The sequence below is a fragment of the Dermacentor silvarum genome, chromosome 8 (genome assembly GCF_013339745.2).
Source record: "Dermacentor silvarum isolate Dsil-2018 chromosome 8, BIME_Dsil_1.4, whole genome shotgun sequence".
Classification (NCBI taxonomy): Eukaryota; Metazoa; Arthropoda; class Arachnida; order Ixodida; family Ixodidae; genus Dermacentor; species Dermacentor silvarum.
This window is the reverse complement of record NC_051161.1, coordinates 74,644,249-74,666,070: the sequence shown is the minus strand read 5'-3', so window position 1 is coordinate 74,666,070 and position 21,822 is coordinate 74,644,249. Positions and strand designations below refer to the sequence as shown.

At 45.6% G+C, this 21,822-nt stretch overlaps 1 protein-coding gene across 1 annotated transcript in view; it reads left to right on the top strand.

Annotated features, from left to right (window-relative positions):
• The window catches only part of LOC119462211 (proto-oncogene tyrosine-protein kinase ROS-like), a 187,641-nt gene that overhangs the window by 163,201 nt on the left and 2,618 nt on the right, over positions 1-21,822 (top strand). Inside the window, 23 exon segments of the mRNA XM_049672884.1 lie at positions 1,061-1,316; positions 2,120-2,389; positions 3,032-3,225; positions 4,382-4,713; positions 5,261-5,293; positions 5,296-5,484; positions 5,925-6,139; positions 6,500-6,638; positions 6,980-7,224; positions 7,681-7,857; positions 8,545-8,855; positions 10,410-10,633; positions 11,859-11,960; positions 12,058-12,199; positions 12,614-12,776; positions 12,893-12,957; positions 13,115-13,244; positions 13,521-13,618; positions 14,186-14,383; positions 15,256-15,390; positions 15,775-15,935; positions 17,918-17,983; positions 19,494-19,591. Of these exon segments, the coding sequence (XP_049528841.1) occupies positions 1,061-1,316; positions 2,120-2,389; positions 3,032-3,225; positions 4,382-4,713; positions 5,261-5,293; positions 5,296-5,484; positions 5,925-6,139; positions 6,500-6,638; positions 6,980-7,224; positions 7,681-7,857; positions 8,545-8,855; positions 10,410-10,633; positions 11,859-11,960; positions 12,058-12,199; positions 12,614-12,776; positions 12,893-12,957; positions 13,115-13,244; positions 13,521-13,618; positions 14,186-14,383; positions 15,256-15,390; positions 15,775-15,935; positions 17,918-17,983; positions 19,494-19,591 (3,943 nt within the window).

Here is a 21,822-nt window from a genome sequence, read left to right as displayed (position 1 = left end):
TTTTTGTGTTTATCAAGCGAGCGCAGAACCCGCTTTGGGCCTATCAGTGTACTAGATCTTTTTTTATTGCGATAGCAATTATATAGGACACTCAAAAGCAGATTTTACTGCCGTCGGCGTCGCCGTCGCCGTAGCCGTCGCCGTCGCCGTCGCCGTGAGGTTCCGTATGACGTCATTGGAGAAGAATCGTCGCCGTGCGCGAACGCTGTAGTGCGAGTGAAAGGCGCGAGGGCGCGTCTTTCACGGGGAGTGAACGCACAGCGGAGAACAAACGCGCGTTCTGCGCCGTGCTCGCTTAAGGGCTGCAGAAGTAGGCGTCTCTGTTCTCCTTCACAATCACCATGTATGTAGAGCAACGGCCTTCTTCCGACGAGCGAGAGGCGGTGGGGGAGGGGGAGGGAAGGGAGGCGACGTTAGCTGCGGCACGACCGTGCATTTATATCAGAGGATCCGGCAACAGTCACCAACGCCGCACGCATTTTGAGCGAACAAGGCAAAACGCCCATGGCGTCGACAAACAGTTGCGTGTGCCGATGCTGCTGCATGTCAGTTTAAACAGCTGATAAAGCTAATATCATTACTCGTATAGCTTCTACAAGTTTGCTATCGCAATTGATGCTTCGCCTTTCAGGTGAAACTGCGACAAATTTTTTTGTGACTGCTTTTTTCTCTTCCTATTCTTTCCGCCTTCATTTCCCTTACCCTTCCCCAGTGCAGGGTAGCAAATCAGAATCTTTTCGGGTTAACCTCCCTGCCTTTCCCATCCCGTTTCTATCTCTCTCTGCACCGCGCAAATAACAACATCCGTAGTCGTGAATGCACGTTTCGACCCAGAATATTGTGTATGAAAAAAAGAATAATCAGAAAGTACCGCACGAGAAAAAAATCATAATTCATAAGTCGCACGGCAATAAGACATGCGCGCGAGATGAACAAAAAAGTGCGTGCTTTGACACTTTCGTAAGTGCTTCCCAAGGGTGCTTTCCCCTGTGGAAACGTCGCGTCTGGCAGGCCGAGTGCTGGCGCGTAATTGAGTGTGCGTGTGGTTGCCGCCTCACAGTGCCCACAGAGCCCCTGCAACGCGCGTGTTCGTGAGCCACAAGTCGTCGCCTCTGCGTCAGCGCTCGGTCATAGAAGCCGAGTTCCGCTGGGCGCGGCCGCAACACCCGAACGGCATGATCGAGAGCCACCGCGTCAACTGCTGGTTCTTCAAGGACGGCAGCATCAGCACGCTGTGCCGCAACGTGCGCGTCTCCGGCGACGCCCTGCACTACCGCATCACCGACCTGCTGCCGAACACCACCTACTACTTTCAGGTGAGTGCAACGCGGGCCAGGCTGTTGTTCTCGACACAATGCGGGAAACAGTGCGAAAACGTCGATATCTTCTTTCGCCACTGCGCAGTACACTTTAGCTTCGCCCGTTTCTCCTGTCTTAGTGACGTTTTGACTCTGCCTGCCGTGTTATCTCGTTGTACAAACGATACTGGTTAACAACCACTATGCAGATTGTTCTCGCCTTCCTCTGCATTGTTTAATCACAAATCGTCCCCTATTGCATGCCTATGCGCTGTACAGTTGTATCCATGTCATTTAGTGCGTAATGTATTTGCTTATTTTTATTCAGAATCAAAGATATATATATTAATATTTCGTCATGTGGTATTATTAAATATGGTTACATAAAGAAGTCCCATAGTCAGACAATGAACTGGGATCTTCCTGTGGAAACTTTGAAAGAACTGTTAAAGTTACATAAGACTTCAGCCTCGTTGTTAACAACAATTATACCTTTCAGTTCTTATTGATACTGGACATAATGTGATGCTGCCTCCCTTCAGAAAAAAGGGATTGTAGACACGTCAAGCTGTTCAAGGATAGCTTTCTTTTCTACAGTCCCCCCATCTGTAAATGTACGCGATGACAAATAAACAATTTCATTCATTCATTTCATATTGTTACGTGGAACATGCCTTTAATGAAGCCGAGTTCTCCCTCCCCCCGCATCCTACTTCTCTCCTTCCTTCCTATTTTTGACGTCACTGACTCTATAATAATGAGAAGCGTGATTCAGCAGTCATGGATCTCACACTCGAGTGCGCATGTCCTCGTGCGCGCAGGTTGGTGCGGCGACGCGTGCCGGCGAGGGCCCCATGAGCGAAGTGGTGCAGATGAGCACGGCCCGCGAGCACCCCGTACCGCGGCTGCTGCTCGCCAAGACCGACGCCGTCAAGCTCAGCGACGTCGACTTGCACCAGGAGCGGCTCCTCTCGAGCAAGGCCAGCCGACCCGTGGCGCTGGCCTACCTGGGTCAGGACGCGCGCGTCTTCTGGCTCGAGGAGAAAGGACTCCTCATGGCCTCCGCGTTGGATGGGTCGAACATCAGCGTGGTGAGCGATCGGCCCTGTCTTCTCAGAGACGCTTGCCATAAAAAAAAAAGTAACCTAAACAAAGGCATAAAGAAAACGGTTACTTGGGAGATAGTAATTATTAGAGCGAGAGCTCTACTACTCCCGGTGCAAACCCAGAAAACGCCTGGTTCCATAAATCTGACCTTCAAGCTCAGTCAAGGTCAAACTGGAACTTAGCCAGCCTAATGCGTTTTTTTATGTGTAGTTTTATGTAACTGCACGACTGCGATTGCGTGACATAGTACAGCAATCACTGAATGTCTCAGATCTTGCTCTTACTCTCATTTACCTTTGTTGGGCAGGAGAAAAGCTGCTTATAGATTCTTCGTGTGCCCACGAACCCGCCACAGTGGCTGAATGGCTATGGCGTTCTACTGCCGAGCGCGAAGTCGTGGGTTGGATGCCAGGTGAAGCTTTCAAGCTTTCAAGAAAAGACACTCGGGACCTAGATTTGTGGGCGTGTTAACGAACCTCAGCTTGTCAGTTCCGGTTTAAATAATGCGGAACCCACAACCACAGCGTCTTTCATAGTCCGTTTGTTGATTTGAGATGTTAAACGCCGTAATTTGACTGATGTACCACGAGTCACTGTTTTCACGCAAACTCATTTTTTCGAACCAGGTGCACAGCCTTCCGTCGGCGGGCACGAGCCTTGCCATCGACTGGGTCGGTCGGTACCTCTACTGGACGGAGAATAAGCGTTCCACTGGGCAGAGCTCCATCATCGTCATGGACCTCAACCAAGGGCACAACTTCTACAGCGTCCTGAACAGCAGCGAACACATCAACTCCGTCGAAGTCGACCCTTTCACCAGGCAAGTCGATTGCGCGCCGTGCTGTAATATTGGTCGTATTTATTGCTATGGACGTCTCGCATTTTCACGAACGACTGGCTGGAGACGCATAAAATTGTCGGAGTGATATGTTGGATGAACCACTTTTTTTTAGATTTCAAAGAGTATGGCAAGCGGACTCATTGGTGTGCGAAACTTTGTGACGTGTCCGGGCACAGTACATTCAGCAACAATCGAAAGGTGCTTTGCAGTGAAGTTTCGCTATAACATATAATGCATATATGAAGAGTGCATCGTTAGGCATGTGATAGTGTCATCGCTGTTTGTAGCCCGCCACAAGTTTACAGAGATGCCTGTTCCAGTAGAGGCTTGCTTTCTTGTGTTGATTTATATACATTGTAGGCACGGTACACTGTAAACTAATTTACACCTTTATGTGTGCATGCGGGTGTCACTTGGTCTATAACCTACATCCTTACACCCTTTTGGGGTGTGAGTGTGTGAATAACATTTCCAGCGTCGGCCTGAAGCTTTCCGCATTGATATCTTCTCCTTCCAATACCTTACCATATTAATTATTCAGTTCTTCCGAACTTTTCCTGCCTATTTTTGCCCCTTGACTTCTGGTTTCGCCACAGTATTACAAAGGGTACAGTGAAGACAGCTTTGCCGTAATATACGAAGTGATTTTAAGTGCGTCCATGAGAGCAGAGAAGACAATCAAATGGGGGGAAGGGAGTAAGATGTCAGCATAAACTTATTAGTGTCCTCTTTTTCCATTGGGCACATTGTAAATTGAAGTGCAGGGTGAAACGAAAGACTTACGCCGGCGTGCAGAATATCCTGAACGTATTTACCTGAACATAAAGGTCACCCAACCACACACATGAACGACGGCCATAAACCTCCTCGTGACTTTCGTGCACTTCCAGCGAGCCTTTCAAGTTGACGAATAAAAGCGCTTATAAGTGATCGAAATATACAAGGCTCGTGTTGGCCTTGTATGAATGCGCTGCCGATGTTGGCTTGAGTCCCCATAAAGACACTTTTGGGGTGTTTCTCGCATTTCCGGTTCGTTCATCGGAAAGTGTCCCATAAGAGACTGATTAGTGATGTACTTAATTAGTGAGCTAGTGTAACTTCATAATATCGTTTTTTATACCCATTTGAACCACAGCACGCTCATCTACACTGTGACGAATGAACGTGGCTTGACAACGCTCATGATGTGCAACGCGGACGGCTCGAACCCGCGCCGGTTCTTCAAGCGGCTGCACATGGCAAACAACGAGCTCTTCCAGTCTTCCAGGATCAGGAAGCGGCGCGACCGGTACTCATGCACGTGCGACCCGCACGCGTCCGTCGGGCAAGCGGTCACCCTGGACAGGTCGGTCAAGACTGAACCTCGGCTGCTGTGGGTGGACGGCGAATACGGTCACGTGTGGTCGGCCGACATGGAAGGCTGCAACTGCACCATGATCGTCAACGCCACCGAGGTCAAGGACGTTGGTGAGTGGACCCGCCTGAGATTGCAGTTAATCTAGCTTTCAAAATGTCTGCGAAAGGCATAATGCCTGAGTGTAATACGAAAAGATAAAATAGTTTCCGGTTCTCTGACTATATGAGTCGTTCGGTGTATGGGCAATAAGAAGTAGGGCGAATTATTGCCAGTGTCTTGCGGTTACCTTGTTTGTTTTACCTAGTATAAGCTTCTAAAATAAAAGTAAGAAAGGTTGAGAAGAGCTGAAAATGCTACTAAATTAACACAATTTGTATGTACCTGGTTTCTTCTTTCTTCTTTTTTTTGTGAATCAAAGGGATGCGTTTCGCTAATATCACGCATACATGCCACGCAACTTCGTGCTCACATTTACTAAACATTATTTAAGAGAGAAGTACGCATACAAAAGGACACACACACATAATGGCCTTATTGTATGTGTGTAGCCTTATTTCGTCTGTCTACCGCGCCCAAATATAATGCTTAGTAGACACCACCAATTTGCCGAAGAAGTCATTCTGAGTTCACCGTTGGTGTTTTCGTTTCACCCACCAGGATTGCCACCGACGTGTCTCACCGCTGACAATTCTTCATCTACTGGTCAAACTCCTCGACGGGCAAAATTTACAGCTACGACAAGTCCAAGTCGGCCGTGGTCTCAGACTCGTCTCCCAACGGCGCCAACACGCACGGCCAACAGAAGCGACGCGTCCAGTCCGAGGCTGCTCGCGGCATCCGCGGCATACGGGCCATCGGCGACCACCTCCAACCTTATCCTGGTGCGTGCATATACATGCTTCGCTTGCCTGCGCTTATTTCGAGATTTTGTTTTCCTTGTTACTTCTGATTGTATGAGGTCGGTGTGGCATCTCTGATTAGAAATATTTGCTACAAGAAGAGATAAAGCGAGCTCGTTTTATTTGCCCACGTCTGCGTCTTTAGCCACCGACAGAACTTCAGTATCGTAACACCCCCTATAGAAGCTCCGGCTAGAGCAAACGAGATGGTATCGCTGTCTGTTTGCAATTGCGTGTGAGGTTCGCTGTCAAGCAGAGGGTGCAGATACAGAAGCACTCTTTGAGAGACGCGCATCATAAAGGACCACTACGTTTCACAGAACCCATTGATGTTGAATGTGGACATTTCGATCTGACAACTGTATGTTGTCTATGCAACGCATTTGAACTGTCGTGCGTTTTTCTATCGAACCACTTTTCAGACGCTGTGTGCTTGTCACCTCCGGACAACGTCACTGCGCCGACGCTCGTTTCGTCCTCTTCCCACGAGTTGGTCATCAAGCTGCCCGAGCCCGTGAGACCCCCAGTTTGCCAGAAAGTTTCGATGGCCTCCATCAAGTACACACTATTCTACGGCCTGATCACTCCGGACAACGTGTGGCAGTGCTCTGAGTCTCTCTACGGCTGCAGGACGCTGGTAAGACCTGGTCGAGACTTGACAGAATAGTATCTCATGGCTATTTTCTTCTCACAGTTTTTTTCCTAGTTTTGCTGCGAATTTGATAGTTTATGGTTTGATGTATTAAGTGTACAATAACAATGAACATGAGATGGACATGGGCATGCTTTATGACTCCCTTAACATCAAATTTGTATTTTTTTAAACGCAGTAACACACAAATTTACGAGTATTATATTGCACGTTACTTTCCATTGCTGCATTTATAACTTACCCTTAAGAATTTTTAAAATAATTAAGTGATCAGATGCGACTAGAAAAGTATCTGCGTGCTGTGTTCTTAGTTGAATAACTTGCCATCACGCCTTCTTCCTGCAGGAAACGTACAACACGACGGTTATCCTCAAGGATCTTCTCCCGTTCACAAACTACACAGTTCGAGTGGCAATGAGCAACTTCTATAGCGTCGGCATGTCAAGTCCCGGACCAAACGCCATCTTCCTGACTGCGGAAGGAGGTGAGTATATGACGTGCGTAGAACCTATTAGTTAGCAGCATCTATTTCCCACGTCTTAAACTAACCATCTTAAGCTCGCTGGATCACATGTAACTTATTTCAAAATGCCTCCTCGCCTGCGTGTTTGAGGGAGTAACGAGAAAGACCATGCTATAGCTGTACACTCTACTTAACGGCTGCACCACTGCTAGACTTAACTGGGGAATAGGTGTGTGCGCGGATGAAAGAACAGCTTAATAGAATTTGGGCTTGATGGTCAGACTCTAGCGTAAAGGGTTCATCGAGTTCATACCTTGTCTCAAGTTATTAAACCTCTGACGACGTTGGCGCCCTTCTTTCAGCTCCCAGCGAACCGATCCTGGTGCAAGTGGAGGCCCTGACTCCTACTCGCATAGCGGTCCAGTGGCGGCCTCCGATTAAGCCCAATGGTCACCCGTTATCGTACGAGGTGCGCTGGTACCGTGATGGCAGCGTCCACAAGTGGCACTCCATGTCCTACCTGACGGGCCCACCGACCGATGACCGTTCACTGAGCTACCGGATGCTGCTCAAGGAGATGGTGCCTGGCACCAAGTACAACATCCTGGTGAGTCACTGACTTTATACCCGGTTATGTGATTTGTACAGCTGGACAAGTGAGGGTGCGTGATTTTACGTTTTGAAGCTAGGGATGTCCTAGAAGATGTATTTGCCAGCTATTTGACCAAACTCTTGACAGCCTAAAATAAACAGGAATGAAAGATAGATTACTGCTAAGTGGTTCACTCGGAAGAACTTCAGATGATAAAAAAAAAACTAGGGCCTCGGTTTGGTTGCCAAGTTATCGGCAAGTGGATTTGCGGACATCGGCATCCTGGCAACAGTTGCTCTCGTCTAAGCGCTGGCAATGTACAAAGGCTCCTCCTTAATTTGCATGTTACGCAACACAACAACATACAAATATAAGGGATGTTTTTTTTCTTCATCTTCTGAATAAATCTAACATGCCTGTCGAGAGGGTGTCGTTATTACAGTGTTCTGATTTAATATTTTTTTCTTACAGGTCAGAGCCTACTCCCGGAAAGGTGACATGCACAGCGATAGCGAGTTGCTCTCCGTCACCACCTTCGACTTGCCCTCAAACCTCACGCTGGCTCGAGTGACCTCACGCGAGATGGACCTCACGTGGACAGCACCGAGTGAACCCGTCATACTGAGCCACAGGGTCGAGTACCTGAAGGTGAGATCACTGCCTGAACCGTTTCGATGTTTCACGTAGGTATTTTTTTTTACCCGAAGGTCGTTCTTTTCGTACGTGACTGTATGAATTTCTGTATGTGAGCCGAGTAGACTCACTTGCTTTGGGTAGGGCCAGCAAGACAGACATCTGTGCAATCGGGCATTTGTTGCTCATAATACACTTATGTCAATCAGCAAGGAGAATGAGCAGCGTCGCCGTCGGTTCGCACGGCCGATTTGCGAAAACACGTTGGACCGTTTGTCTATCGGAAGTGCGTGGATGTCAGTATTCCCAGACAGAGACGCGAATATGCATACATTGAAAAGTACATTTTAGCTGTGAAAAAGAGCACGGGAATGTTGAAAACAAGGAAACGCACTAAAAAGCGTGAATGAACATTTAGTGGCCGTGCACCAGGACACATTAAAATGATTAGTATGAAAATTTCTTAGCGATAATCCATAAACTGTACTCTTCTAAAGTAGTGTGAGCTCACACGCACAGACACTGCAGTTATAGCTCGTTCATAGGCCTTCCATGTGGGCATACGCTTTCTTCTGACACGCGATACTAAGCAAGCGTTTATCTGAATTCTTTCTCTGTGTTCTTCACGCACAATTATCGTGCTTCTAAGCCCACGTATTCCTCTTCTATCCGTTCTGACCACCCACCCTACGACGCGTACAGCCGAGCACCTCCGAGTGGCGCTACTTCACGAGCGAGGCGACGCAGGCGAACCGAACGTACATCTACCCGCTGCGCAAGCTCCTGCCGAGGACCCGCTACTCGCTGCGCATGGTGCTCACCTACCGCAGCTCGCTCAACGACAGCTTCCCGTGGCCTCCGACGGGACACTTCGCCTTCCAGACGCTGGCCGACAGCCCCGGCAAGGCGGCGCCACCCGAGGTGTCGCTCCTGGGAAAGGACCTCTTCCAGGTCCGGTGGGACGACGTGCCCCGCAACGGCGGGGAGCTGCTCCTCTACGAGCTGCAAGTCAGGTACGCACAGAGTCAAAAAAGAATTTTAGATTAGGGGACGCGAACCGCTTGCATAAGCAAGAACTAGGGCCACGGTACTGCGCATGCGCAGTACCGTGGCCCCTGCCGCTAGTCTCGCGTTTTGATAGATGAGAGGCTTTGAGCCACGTACCCTAAATGTCGAAGCGATGGCACCTCTTCGTCCGGCAGCCTACCGCGTGTCAGCCTGAGACAATGGACAAAGAAAGAAACCGCGGTTGCGCCAAATTGCGACTGCAACAAGTTGTGCAATCTGGAGGGGGGGTTCGTTTTATAAATGTCTGCTCTTTGTGTGCGTGTCCCCTATCGAATCTTGCTGTAGCCCCTAATCATAGATGGCCAACAAACTCACCCGCTATCATATCATAACCTACGGAGAGGGTTTGCTAAAATAAAACATTTCTCTTCTGTAACCGAGACACATCTGTACCAGAAGTGAAATTCTTCTGCGTTGTCCTGTTATGATTTTCATCTTTGTTTCTTGTTGCCACGTGTTGAGATACACTTTCTTTCCATGCGACTTGGGGACTCTATTGCCGTGAAATTCGGCCACTATACAGTTAAAAAAGTGTGGCGATATCTTGTCCTCTCAAACTAGAAACTTGAGTTAGTGGCGGCTGAGCTAAGCTGCGCTTTGAGATGTTGCGATCCTGGATGCCATACAACCGACCCGCTGTTTCTGACGCTATCTATACCCCGTTGCGGTACGCTCTGAAATAGTCCGCATTGTGATCCTTCGAGATCACCTGAGAGCGTCGTGAAGAATCTTATGGCAGGCTTCTAACACTTGCTTGATAGCTGAGCCAGAAACACGTATAGCCGACCACCACTAACAGCAAGAGCGACTATGGCTTTAGGCGAATAAATCGACGTCGTTTCTTTTTCTGCGAGTTTCCTTAACATAAAATACGAGAAACGATTTTTTTTTTACGAGAAACGATTAAAGGGACACCTAAGAGAAGAACTAGATCATTTTATTCTTACAAAGCATTTTTCAGAACCCTATTTTTGTTAACTTCGCGGTAGGAGGATGAGTATTAGAAAAGCAAACAAAGACCAAAGTTTACTATTCTTTTTTCTTTTCGCTGGAATGTGTATGCCGATATGTCAGTGCAATGTCATGCATTTCCCGTATCGTTCTTTTTTTTATTCCAGTTACTTTTGCTCAGTGAAAGTTTCAGAAACTTACCGAGTTCAGTTCCTTTGGTTCTTTTAGAGAATATTGTAGTCACTCTTTAGTGATAAAAAGTTAACTATAGGACCAAGCAGTGTAGAGTAGCGAGGCACGGTGTACGGCTGCAAAGCAGAACATGAAGTAGACGTTGTGCAGCTGGAGAGAGGATAAGCAGCAAATAGCCTTCGTCATAAAACATGTGTAGCGCTAAGGGAACATTACAAAGAACAAACACAGTTGTTTTGTCTGTCTCCGTTGTTTTGTTCTGTCCAATGTTTGGTTACGAAGATCACCATCTATAGGCCAATGCGCTGTCGTACTGAAGCAGCAAATGACATCACCATGCTTTCACACGTTTCTAGGACTGTGGACCTTGTCACCGAACAGCGAACGGACGACGGCAACACGCCGACCGTCCCCAGCGAATCCGCCTGGGTCACCGCTTACAACAGCAGCGCCAACCACTGGATCATTCGCGATCTGCAGGTTCAACATCAATACGTGTTTCGGGTTCGGGCTCTGAACGAGTACGGCGAAGGGGAATTCAGCGACCCTAGCGAGCCGTTCACACTACCGGAGCCTGGAGGTTCGTCACGTTTCGTGCATGTCAAACTACTAACACGTTCCTCACACACAGAGCTTGGAACGCACAGCTGATCTTTAACGTGGATTGCGTGGTTAGCTCAAGAGTAGCAACTCACAACGGTGTGACTTCAGGTTGAGCTCAAACTGTATTCATTGCATGGAAGCGTCGCGATCAAGTTTAGTTCTCTAATTTCTACTTATTATCAGCAATGGTGACGTCACTCGTTAAAATGTTGACAACAGTGCCGCTGCACAGTTAACCAGCCCTTAATCAGTGCTCATATTTTCTTGTGTCCCAGTCCAGTCGAGAAAACTTCTTAATCATGTCTTAGACGAAAGCGCTATTTAACGTGAGCACCACAGTATTTCAAGATAAACCCATTTTCTGTATAGCCGGTGTTGCCTTATTACATGCCGACTGCAGGGTATTTATTCATGTCCACTGCTCTTATTGCAGTCCATACAAAAGTACCTCGAAACAGCTTTTACAGTGCACTACGTTGTTACTATACCGCCATTTTAATATTTAAGTTTATTTGTTTATTTGGTTACCGATTGGTTTGTTTTCGTTCAGATTTCGCAACAATATCAATTTATGAGCCTTCGTCTCCCACTACACCACTTCGCCAATTTGCTTGCCCTGTCCGTCCGAAAAGGAGGGGGGGGGGGGGGATTAAAAGCCGTCGTATGCGCACCTCGTCATTTGAGAAGCGAGCTGCCGCAGATTCGTGGCCTGGTTGAGCAATGCTGACCAAAGAAAAAGTGCAACCTTGCAGCCAAATTTTAGAGATGCAGCAGCAAGGAGTTCAAAATGTCTTAAAGCTGGCTAGAATAAAAACGTGTCATTGCAGTGTTATATATATATATATATATATATATATGGTATAACCCTGAATCAATCACGAAGCGTGAACGCAGCGACATGTGCATAAAGTGATCAGCCCGAAAAGGGCCAGCTCTACAAAATCTTACTCCGTTTGGGACGTGACTATAGGTAGAATGGGGCGTTGGCATCTGTTCGCGTGTGTGGAGACAAACGCTTGCCGATAGTGCGAAATATGCGCCGGGATAAAATGTGAGGGGAGAGGAACGTAAGAATTTAACCTATTTTCTGTCTGCCACTGTAAATAAAAAAAGAAAGGGTGCAAAATTCAATTATTGTTGTGATTAGGTTGTCTAGCCACGATAGACGTTTGTCTCTACTTTCATTTCCTGCTCCTTTTCAGCCGTTATCGGCCTTGAATACAACCCTGTCCGGAAAATCATTGTCTTTGCGTTCCTGGGCATCCTGCTGTTCGCCAGCGTGCTTGTACTATCTCTCTACATCGGTAAGAATTTGTTGAAGGCTCTCCTCAGGAGTGCTTCTCGTTCACACGTAAGTGATGCGAGTATCGCATCTTTTCTCGCGTTTTTTCTTTCGTTTAGTCTACAAGAGGAGGCAGAAGGAAAAGAAAGTTCTCCAAGACAACGTTCGCGACCTCCGGCCGGACCTCGAGTTGGCGACACTGAGTGAACTGCCTCGAAATGGAAATTTTATTCAGCAGAACAACGCCCTGTACGCCCTCGGGTAAGAGACCACGTATACCATATCGGAAAAGTTCCAATTCTGCATTCAAGTCGATTCAGATATATGACAAACTGCCTATACGTCCAACACGAAACTTGTGGAGCAACTTGTTCTCTCGAAGTGACGTGCTTCCTTTGTGGTTGTGGAACACCGAAGACGGGGATAGCTGCCCACGACAGCTTATAGGCATCGATGTCACTTGCCGTGAAAATATGTTTTAACGTTATCTGTCCACGATGACGCTAAATTTATGACAACCGAGTCCTGGCATACTGTGATGAGCGTTTTTCTTGTCACGCATATTGGCGGCTGGTGACTTACCTTTCAGATACTTACCAAGCATCCCAAATCATGTGCAAACATTGAGAAAAGTCTGAAAAGTGCGTCCTTCTTTCTTATCTTTCTAATCTGCAGAGACCTACCTTTAGACGAAGAACTCGCTTCTGTGCCCCTTATCGAGAGAGACCAGATAATACTCACAAAGTTCTTGGGAAGCGGAGCCTTTGGCGAAGTCTACGAAGGAATTGCCCACAACCTTGGAGGAGAAGGATTGCCACCAGCCAAAGTTGCTGTCAAGGTGCGTGCCACACGATTTCATTTTAACCTATGCTTTATGTGAGAATACGCGCTGATACATGGAGAGTGTAAAGCTAAAACCATATTTTCTTGACAATATATTTTTCTCTCTCACAGAACCTTCGCAAAGGCGCCACTGAGCAGGAGAAAGCTGAATTCTTAAAGGAGGCAAAGCTAATGAGGTATGTTGAACGCAAGAGCTTTCTTTGAACTTGTTGCGATCAAGTTGCAACAAATATTTTGAAACCGCCATTTATTTCTTACCTGATGAAGACCTTATGTTCGCCATTTAATGGCTCGATGGAAATTCATCACCCCAGATGCCATTTCATTTTTCAGCAACTTCAAGCACGAACACATCCTGAGGTTACTCGGAATCTCCCTGGACAACAGCCTGCATTTTATTATACTTGAACTCATGGAGGGCGGAGACCTCTTGTCCTACCTGCGAAGCAATCGACCAGTAGCAGTAAGCGCTTGCTTTTGCCTATTGTGTTTACGGAACGTAATGTTGGCATATGCAATGCTACTATCCACCAGTGTTTTTATAATGTGCTACTATCCACCAGATGCTACTATCCACCAGTGTATGAATAATATTTATATTTTACTTGATAATTCACTCGAGCCTATATTTGCTCATATATATATAGTTTGTTTCAAAGGGTATTCAGATTCGTGTGGCACAAAAACGTGTGGTGTTGATTTTCACGTGTATTTTGTTGCATTCTCTTTTACTATTTAGGGAGAGAGGTCCCCGCTGACACTAAACGATCTTCTCAGCATATGCGTTGATGTAGCCAAGGGTTGCAAGTACCTCGAAGACATGCACTTCGTGCACAGGTGAGTTTCCCACGCCTCTTACTCTGACTTGCACCAATTCGGTTGCACTGTTTTTTAACCTTTGTGACGGATCTGTGGGATCTGAATAAGACATTGCCGATAACAATGTTTCTTTTGTGCCGCGATGTACTAGCGTTTACAAATGAAAGCCGAACGGGAAAATTCAGCTCAACTGCAAGATCGAACTATTGTTGCATCATTTGATTTCTTTTTTTTTCATTCTTTATTCTTTAAATGCATAGGAGACATATAACAGTGTAGCTGATTCGAAGTTGGACGTACGATACATCATTCCTTTGTGGGGGAAAACAATTGCGCTTGTCCTGTCTGTCCCTTCTTTCGTTGGCCCCGTCTACTGCGCTTGCAATTCGAGCAATTTCCGAGATCGTGCTTACAGTGTGGTGATGTAACTTCATTTGCCAATGTTTTTGCTCGTGTTCAAATTAGGCTGATCCCATTCTATTTGTTGAAGATTTCATTCGCAATTTGTCGTGGTCTTATCAATAAGCGATCGCTGTGACTCCCGAGAAACGAGAGATTGGACCGACAATGCGGCCGTTGTTGCAGAGACCTTGCGGCGAGGAACTGTCTCGTGTCGAGCACGGACCCGGCTGAGCGCGTCGTGAAGATCGGCGACTTCGGCCTGGCGCGCGACATCTACAAGCACGACTACTACCGCAAGGAGGGCGAAGGATTGCTTCCCGTGCGCTGGATGCCGCCGGAGTCACTCGTCGACGGCGTCTTCACCAACCACTCGGACGTCTGGTCAGTCTCGGCCCTCAACGCCGTCGCGTGTGTGCACGGAACGTGTTTCTGTAAACGCATTTCACGATCATTGACGGCTAACCAGCGCTATTTTCAGTGAGAACAACTCTTGTTTCACAAAATGTAAAACTCATATTGCCGCCAGATACGTTGTAGAAGTCAGTATATTGGGGCTTGTTCAGACCTCTTGACTTTTAGGAATGTGCAGTCGGGTTTGAGCCCTGTGTGCCGCTCTCTCTCTCTCTTATCGCTGTTTCTGGGGCAGAGAAGAGTTCGCCACCTTAAAGACTCTCCGCTGCTTTCCACCAGGCATTCTTAAGGTGCCTGAAACTACTTGACATTTTGCACTATTATATCATACCAGGGTGGTGGTTCGTTTCTAAGTGCAAGTTCATTGTTGAAGAATCGTTGTTATTAAATCTTTGAATGAATAAACAAGTGATGATAAGGAAAGTAGTGACAGTGATGATATGCAAATGATAAGAATAATGTTGCGAGGAACTCAGAACTGCTTACAACAACATATGTGTACGTTTTTGTAGTCAATTCTGAGCGCTGCATGACAGTGGCTTCGCCGATGCCCATTCTCGTGGGCCATGCTATTATTAATTCTGGTTCATTCCAGAGGGTGTGTCACAATATAATGCAAATTATTAATAGTTTCGACCACAGCTCCTATTAACCTGCTGTTGAGAAAACTTACCTCAACTCCATTTCAGATCCTTCCTTGAATATACTGAACTGCTACACAAATTCAGTGATTTAGCTACCGAAACAACCATTGCCAACGCTCATTCATATTGAGCACATTTGGCGCAGTGCTGATCATGCGTCTTTTTACTGAGGTCACATTATACGTGTACTCCATGCAGGGCATTTGGCGTCCTTCTGTGGGAAGTCATGACTATGGGCCAGCAGCCTTACCCGGCTAGAAATAACCTCGAAGTTCTCCACTACGTCCGCGAAGGAGGACGTCTTGACAATCCGGACAACTGCCCCGACGACCTGTAAGCATCCAGAGTACATCGTGTGCCACTTGCGCTGTGTCAGCAATAAAAAATTAATAAGCCAGCTGTAACTGCCCGTTATTTAACCCAGGCGCTAATTGCTTTGTTTTATAAGAGCAAGTGCATTGCTAAAGAATCAAGGTGATCAAATTTATGTGTAGATAAACAAGTAATATTAGTGACAATAATACTCTTGGAAATATTGTAATCATGTAGATATCTTGACACGTTTTTCGAGAGGTATAGCCTCACTCCATCGCTAACCTTCAGGCTTACCATGAAAACATGTATTCAAAAGAACTCATATAGGCATCGTCAGTTAGACTTGAAGTATCTACTCGCTGTGAGGATGCGAATAAGTTTTCCCTTGCTTTTTGTCCGCAGCCATGACCTCATGCTTAGGTGCTGGTCGTACAATCCGGAAGGCAGGCCCGATTTCGCGTTTTGCTTGGAGACCCTGGAGTTTCTGCGAGAGAAATACCAGGCTCTCGTAAGCATCGCTACGGCTGTCCACAATCACAACTATCTTGGACAGTCCTTCATGGGTGAGTGTTTTCTTTTTCGTTTCACATTCAATGATTATCTATTTTCACGAGCGTAATATTTGAGTATAAACCGGTGGTTATTGTTTACTAATGCATTTTCTTTAAAAAAAGTATCCGCATTCGAACATTGAGCGGATGAAGGACAGTGGTGCGATGAACTGTCAGCGTCATGAATGAGCTGTGATTTTTACGTTTTTATGCTCACCACTTGTTTTTTTACAAGCAAACCCAATCTCGAATCCAAGTTGCTAAAAATGTGCAGGAATATTTTTTTGCTCGCATTCAAAGATTAGGGAGTCGAGCTTTCTTGTCTACCACTTATTGTATATTTATTTACGTGAAGTGTAGTCAACTATTAAAGAGGACACGTAAGTGTGAAGCTCACACTACGAAGACACTTCAGCAGCAGTTATCAATAAAGCAGCATCGACTTACTGCGTAGGCGATGATGATCAACATCATCGACTGCTGTAAATTTGTTTATTTGCCATGTTTGTGTGTTCCCTTTAACAGTGGGTCAGCACGGTTTACTGGGCAGTGTTCCTCTGTGTTCGTTTCTTCTCACTGTTCACGCTTTCGGTCCTTGAAACAAAGATGGAGCACTATGGTCGCACCCAAACGGGGAAACGGTGCACTTGCCACAACCAGCACTTACACTATTGCGTTGTCAATGTCTTGAATGCTTCCCAAGTGCCACATTATTGCACTAGAAAGAAGTACTCACACTGGACACCAATTTCCAAGTATTTGTGTGGATCGTTATCTGTGAGCACGTTGGCTACCTTCGGCCAAGTACCAACGCTGAAACAACCTGGTCTTAAACACCATGTGCAAGCGGATCAGGTTAAGAAGGAACACACTGTGGGGCATGACGAAAGTCATAGAAAATGTCGCGACACCGGCGGTTGCGTAATACTCAGCGAAGACTGCTCAACGATCACAAAGCACTCAGATGATTTGGAAACCTTTGGAAACTGGCGCGCTTCGTGGATGTCACAAGTTCACAAGCCCGCGTTATCGCATTCCGTGATCACTGTGGCGTTATCTGCCCCTTTGACGTCATGAAAGGACTTGACGCCTGTTTTAACGGAAGCCAGAACTTTCCTTGCTATATGCGCATATATTGGAACAATAATTTGTCAACCATTGGAGAGATTGAGCCTCGAGTTCATGATTTTCATGTCAGCTGTACCTACTGTAAATGCAAAAGATAACAAGACAAACATTTTCCGTCAGTACTTCTTCAAACACTGCTAGTCGCCGTGGGAGTCTTGTAACTTAACAAATTCTCTAAATGGTCTCCAGGCAACCAGCACACATCCTTAGCGAAGCACCACCGCACTGGAATAGGGAATTCTTGCGCACCTGCAAAGAGAATGCGATGCACCTTTTCCCAAAGCCGAAATCGGCAGTATGCGGTGTTCAGTTGGGTGGGTCTCTAAATTTACCAACGCCTAGCCCACACAGTGCCTTTCTCGTCAGTCCTTGCAAAGTAGTGTAAAGGTTACCTCATTATCTGATTCTTACGAGTCTGTCGTGCCTTAAAAATAGCAGTTCAAAAATATACAATCTTGTCAAACGTTCCTGGCACATCACTGCCTATACCTGCGTCTTATGATCTATCACGCGAGTATTAAGTATAACACAAAAGAAGTAGCATGCATCTCATTTGTGCACTTGAAGCATTGTACTTCATTTGCCAGAGCTCATGTATAAAAAACTTGTCATATTTGTTCGGTTTAAACTAAGCCCCCCTTCCACTGAAACCAACGGCGCCTTCGCCGTTTTGGTAATTTATGCACTGAACTATACCTTATATCAAAGCACCCTTACAGAAACGGCTTATGTTTGTTCGAATGTAGCTCCAAACTCTCTACTCACGTTTGCCCTATTATGCGCGAATGTGACACCTTGTGTGTTTTCAAGCGCGTTCGAACCTTCGAGTGAACGTCTCGTGTGTGTGTCTCCCGCCGCCGTTGTAGGTGGCATTGACAATTTGGGTTACCAGGGAGAGCGTTACCCACCACCGGTCAGGTCACCGCAACCAGGTAGCGCTTTGCTTCAATTCCCGCACTGCTGTGTATGCTGCACACGACACGCACCACCGCGTGCATGCCGCACTCCCGCACCCCGCATGATGCCGATGACGACCAGGCTGCCGCTACGCACCCTTGCACTGCTCCTGTCACTTTTCTTCTTGCATGTCTTCATTCTGTTTCTTCTGCACTAGACGAAGTGCATGACAATAGACGAAGTGTGTGAGATTTTAACGAAACTTCTGGAACAGCAAGTTCACAGTAGACCACTTTGGGACGTGTATAAATGTTAGTGTAACGGCTCTCGGAGCGTTCTCTATACGGAATCTAGCAACTAGAGCTACTTAATATCCTTGTTTTTGTCGCTGATGGTTTCAAGCAGGCGTAACGCTCAATGGTGTGGCCTGAATGCTCATGTTGTTGTTTACTGCTTGAAACAGTGTTTATGTGAAAACTTAAAATAGCATTGGATGAACAGTAAGCATCAATGCATGAATTTCGCAATAACTAGGATGTCTGATTACTATTCAATAAAGGTTTAGAATAAGCTAGAAAAGGGCCGTCCACAGCCCGTAATAAGCTCATAATATGTTGAGAAGTGTTTCTGGTTAACTAAGTGTATTTCACTTTTAAAGTATAAATCTAGTAGGTGCAACTGCATGGTATATATAAACAATGTGGCATGTTTTGCTGGTCATGATTTGCTTACGACTTATTTGTGATCTAATGTTTTATTCCTTTCATCGCAAACGCTTATTGCTTAACGCATTTAGGTGATGGATAGATGGTGGTGGAGGTAATAAAAGGACGCTTTTATATTCATTTTCTGCCAACTGTGTTTTTGTGCTATAAAACTATTCCACCCGATTTTTTACTATTCCTTTAGAGCTTTGAGATAATTCATTCGTTTTTCCCCTAAAAGCACTCTAACAAACCAATAAGGTCTAGTTAATATAGTTAGTTATTCATAGTTAAGTTATTCTAAAGAAGGCATAGGTAAAGAATATTGTTCAATTTTGGATGACTGTTTCTAACATAGGCAATAGGATGATGAATAACTACGTTTTTACGCTTCCTAAGAAACAAGTGACACTTAATTACGTACTGTGGTTAGAAATTTGGTTTTGAATGTGTCAGGCATTGCTAGCAGTTAAATCCGAAATTACTAAATAACGAAGTGTCAGCCTTCACTGACTGCTCGCCGAAACATTACCGCCTGTGGTAGTGCTGACGAGTCACTGTAATATATGCCTATTTATTGAATACCCAGTGCACGCTTTTCTAGAGAATATGTTCACAGAGCAGCAACAGCCTATTGGTCATCATAAAAGTTTGTCGTTGAAATTTCTAATTATCAGAAATAAGCCTTCAGAAACACGCAATCTATCGACCCTTACAAAGAAGCTATACAACAAAGTGAATCATAATTTTTTATCAGGCGCAACTGAAAGTTCAGTGCGTTAATAATTTGCCGTATCACGTTTTATATGAAGACATTCTTCGCTCTGCCTTTTTTCATCAGGTCCTAGCAAAGTTCTGAGCACTCCTGAGCAGAATTCACTGCTCCTGGCTCAAGAATCGGACTGCTTGAGCATTTCCAGCGATCCAGCAACAACACAGGTAAGCTTTTATTCGGGCACCATGCAGGTGGAAATTGTTTTGGAAGACCTCGTCGCTAGCTTGAGAACGTTGTGACGTTTCTACACAGCGTAAATTTTACAATGGCGTCACGTCTCTTTAAAGCTGTGCGACATTCAAAACAAAGGCAATGCTCGAGCTTGTTTTTCTTTTTTTTTTCAGTAACAAAATGGTTTTTAAACTCAAGAGAGAACTTTAGCTCGGGGATGACTGTGATTTTCTTATTCAAATAGATGTAAAGCAGAAGAGAAATGCTTTAATGATACAACCGCTGGACCGACTTGAATGAGATTTATTGCATTTGGTAGAAATTGTAAAATTCTAGTGACTCTAAGAAGCAGAATATTGATTTAGGACAGGGAACTTTTATAGAAGTCCCCAAAAACTGCCATGTTAGGAAAAATTTAAGCATGAATTTTACAAATTAGTAACTCTGTACCAAAATAGATCTCGCAGTTCTGTCAACTGCATCTGTTAGGCCATATAATGTGGACACATTTGATATATGAATTTACAACCTATTGCTACATTTATTACGAAGATTTTGTAAATCTCCTACTCACATATTAGTGGTGTATTTCAAAGTGGTTTATAATGCACCAATTTCGCCCGCTTTAGTTGTCCTAATAGATGCAGTTGACAGAATTATGATATCGTAATTCATTACGGAGTTACATGGTTGACAATGAAAACATCATACTTAAATTTTTCAGTTTTGCAAATGTCAACAATTTTTGTAAAAAAATATAAAGGCCTAAATGAAAAATTTGAGCTCTACAGTTACTAGATTATAACTTTTTATTTTAAACCCCACAAACCTCATCAAACTCGGTGCTGTGGTTGACGAGAAAAATGTAATAATTTCTCCCGATAGGCGAAACATTGATGGCGATAGCAAAGCATTAGACAACTGCATGAAGTAAGGCTAGTAGATTTATCGGCCAAATAAACTGCAGTGAACATTCACTTGCTTATGAATTAATAATCATGGTATCATACGCCCACAGGCAAACATCAACATATTGCAACTGATGACCGTAAACTCTCACTGCCACAACGTTGACGAGTAAAAGCACGAACAGAGGTGGAGTGGACGCTTCTTCTGCCTCTCTCTTCAACGCGTCTCTGAAACTTGATAGTATGTGACCTCCAGGCACTAGGTGCGCGGAAATGCAGCGCACATGCAGCCACGAGCCATCTAGGCTCGCCCAAACTTTGCACCCACCACTGATTACCTCCAAGATAGCGCGCGGTTGGCGGACGCGGTCAGTTGCGTGTGGACAGCCGCGTGGACAGGAAACGTGAGCTCGCCTGATCCTCCGTCGTGGCCTTGCACGTGCTTTTTTCACGTGACCTCAAACACTGGGCGCGCATCAAGCCACCATCCTTCTCTGCTTACTCTTGCACGTTTTTCCTCGTGCACACAGCATACGACGCGTGGGGTGCGACAGGGTCATATCGCACTTAGACGCCGGTGGCGAAAATTCGCCTGGAGTGTCCATATAATTACTATCGCAATAAAACGACTTCTCCGTTGCCATGTATTTAGATTGGAGCTCCCGAGCTAAAGCTTCCTCTTAAGTCTTCTTTCGTTTTTCTTTCCGCACTGTGCAAACAGTGAGCCTGAACATTGTTCTTTATGAATGGTATAATGAACGTTTGTGTGAGGGCGCTTGCGGAGCAATACAAAAATCCTGTTAAAGTATCGCAAACAAGATAACAGCAGTAGTGATAGATGTTGCTGTATTTTTTCGGCATTAGTAACTTCTTTTAAATGTGTTCTGCAGGAAATCGCACAGTAAAGTACGAAACCACTTGTATCTTATAATATACTAAGCGTGCTGACGTGAGATTTTTTATGTTTCATTTTCTCGCGGTAAGCAAAGGCGCAAGACCTCGATATCCCCCGGAAAAATGCTGGCGACTGTCAGAGCGCCCTATAAATAATTTACTATAACGCATTGCTTCAACACTTCAATTTTGGTCTCGATAACAGTGGTGGTGGTTGAGTCATGACGTCATGATACATCAGCGCACTCTATGCCGGCAATCGCTGTGGCTGCCGCATGTAAGCGCACGTCCAGAAGAAACTCTCGCTCATTTTTTTTACTAGCAACGTCATCATACTTAGCCTTATCACACGACGTTAACAAACTATGCTCTGTGTCATGACGTCCCGAAACGTTCGATGAAGCCAGGGGTCCGACGTTCAG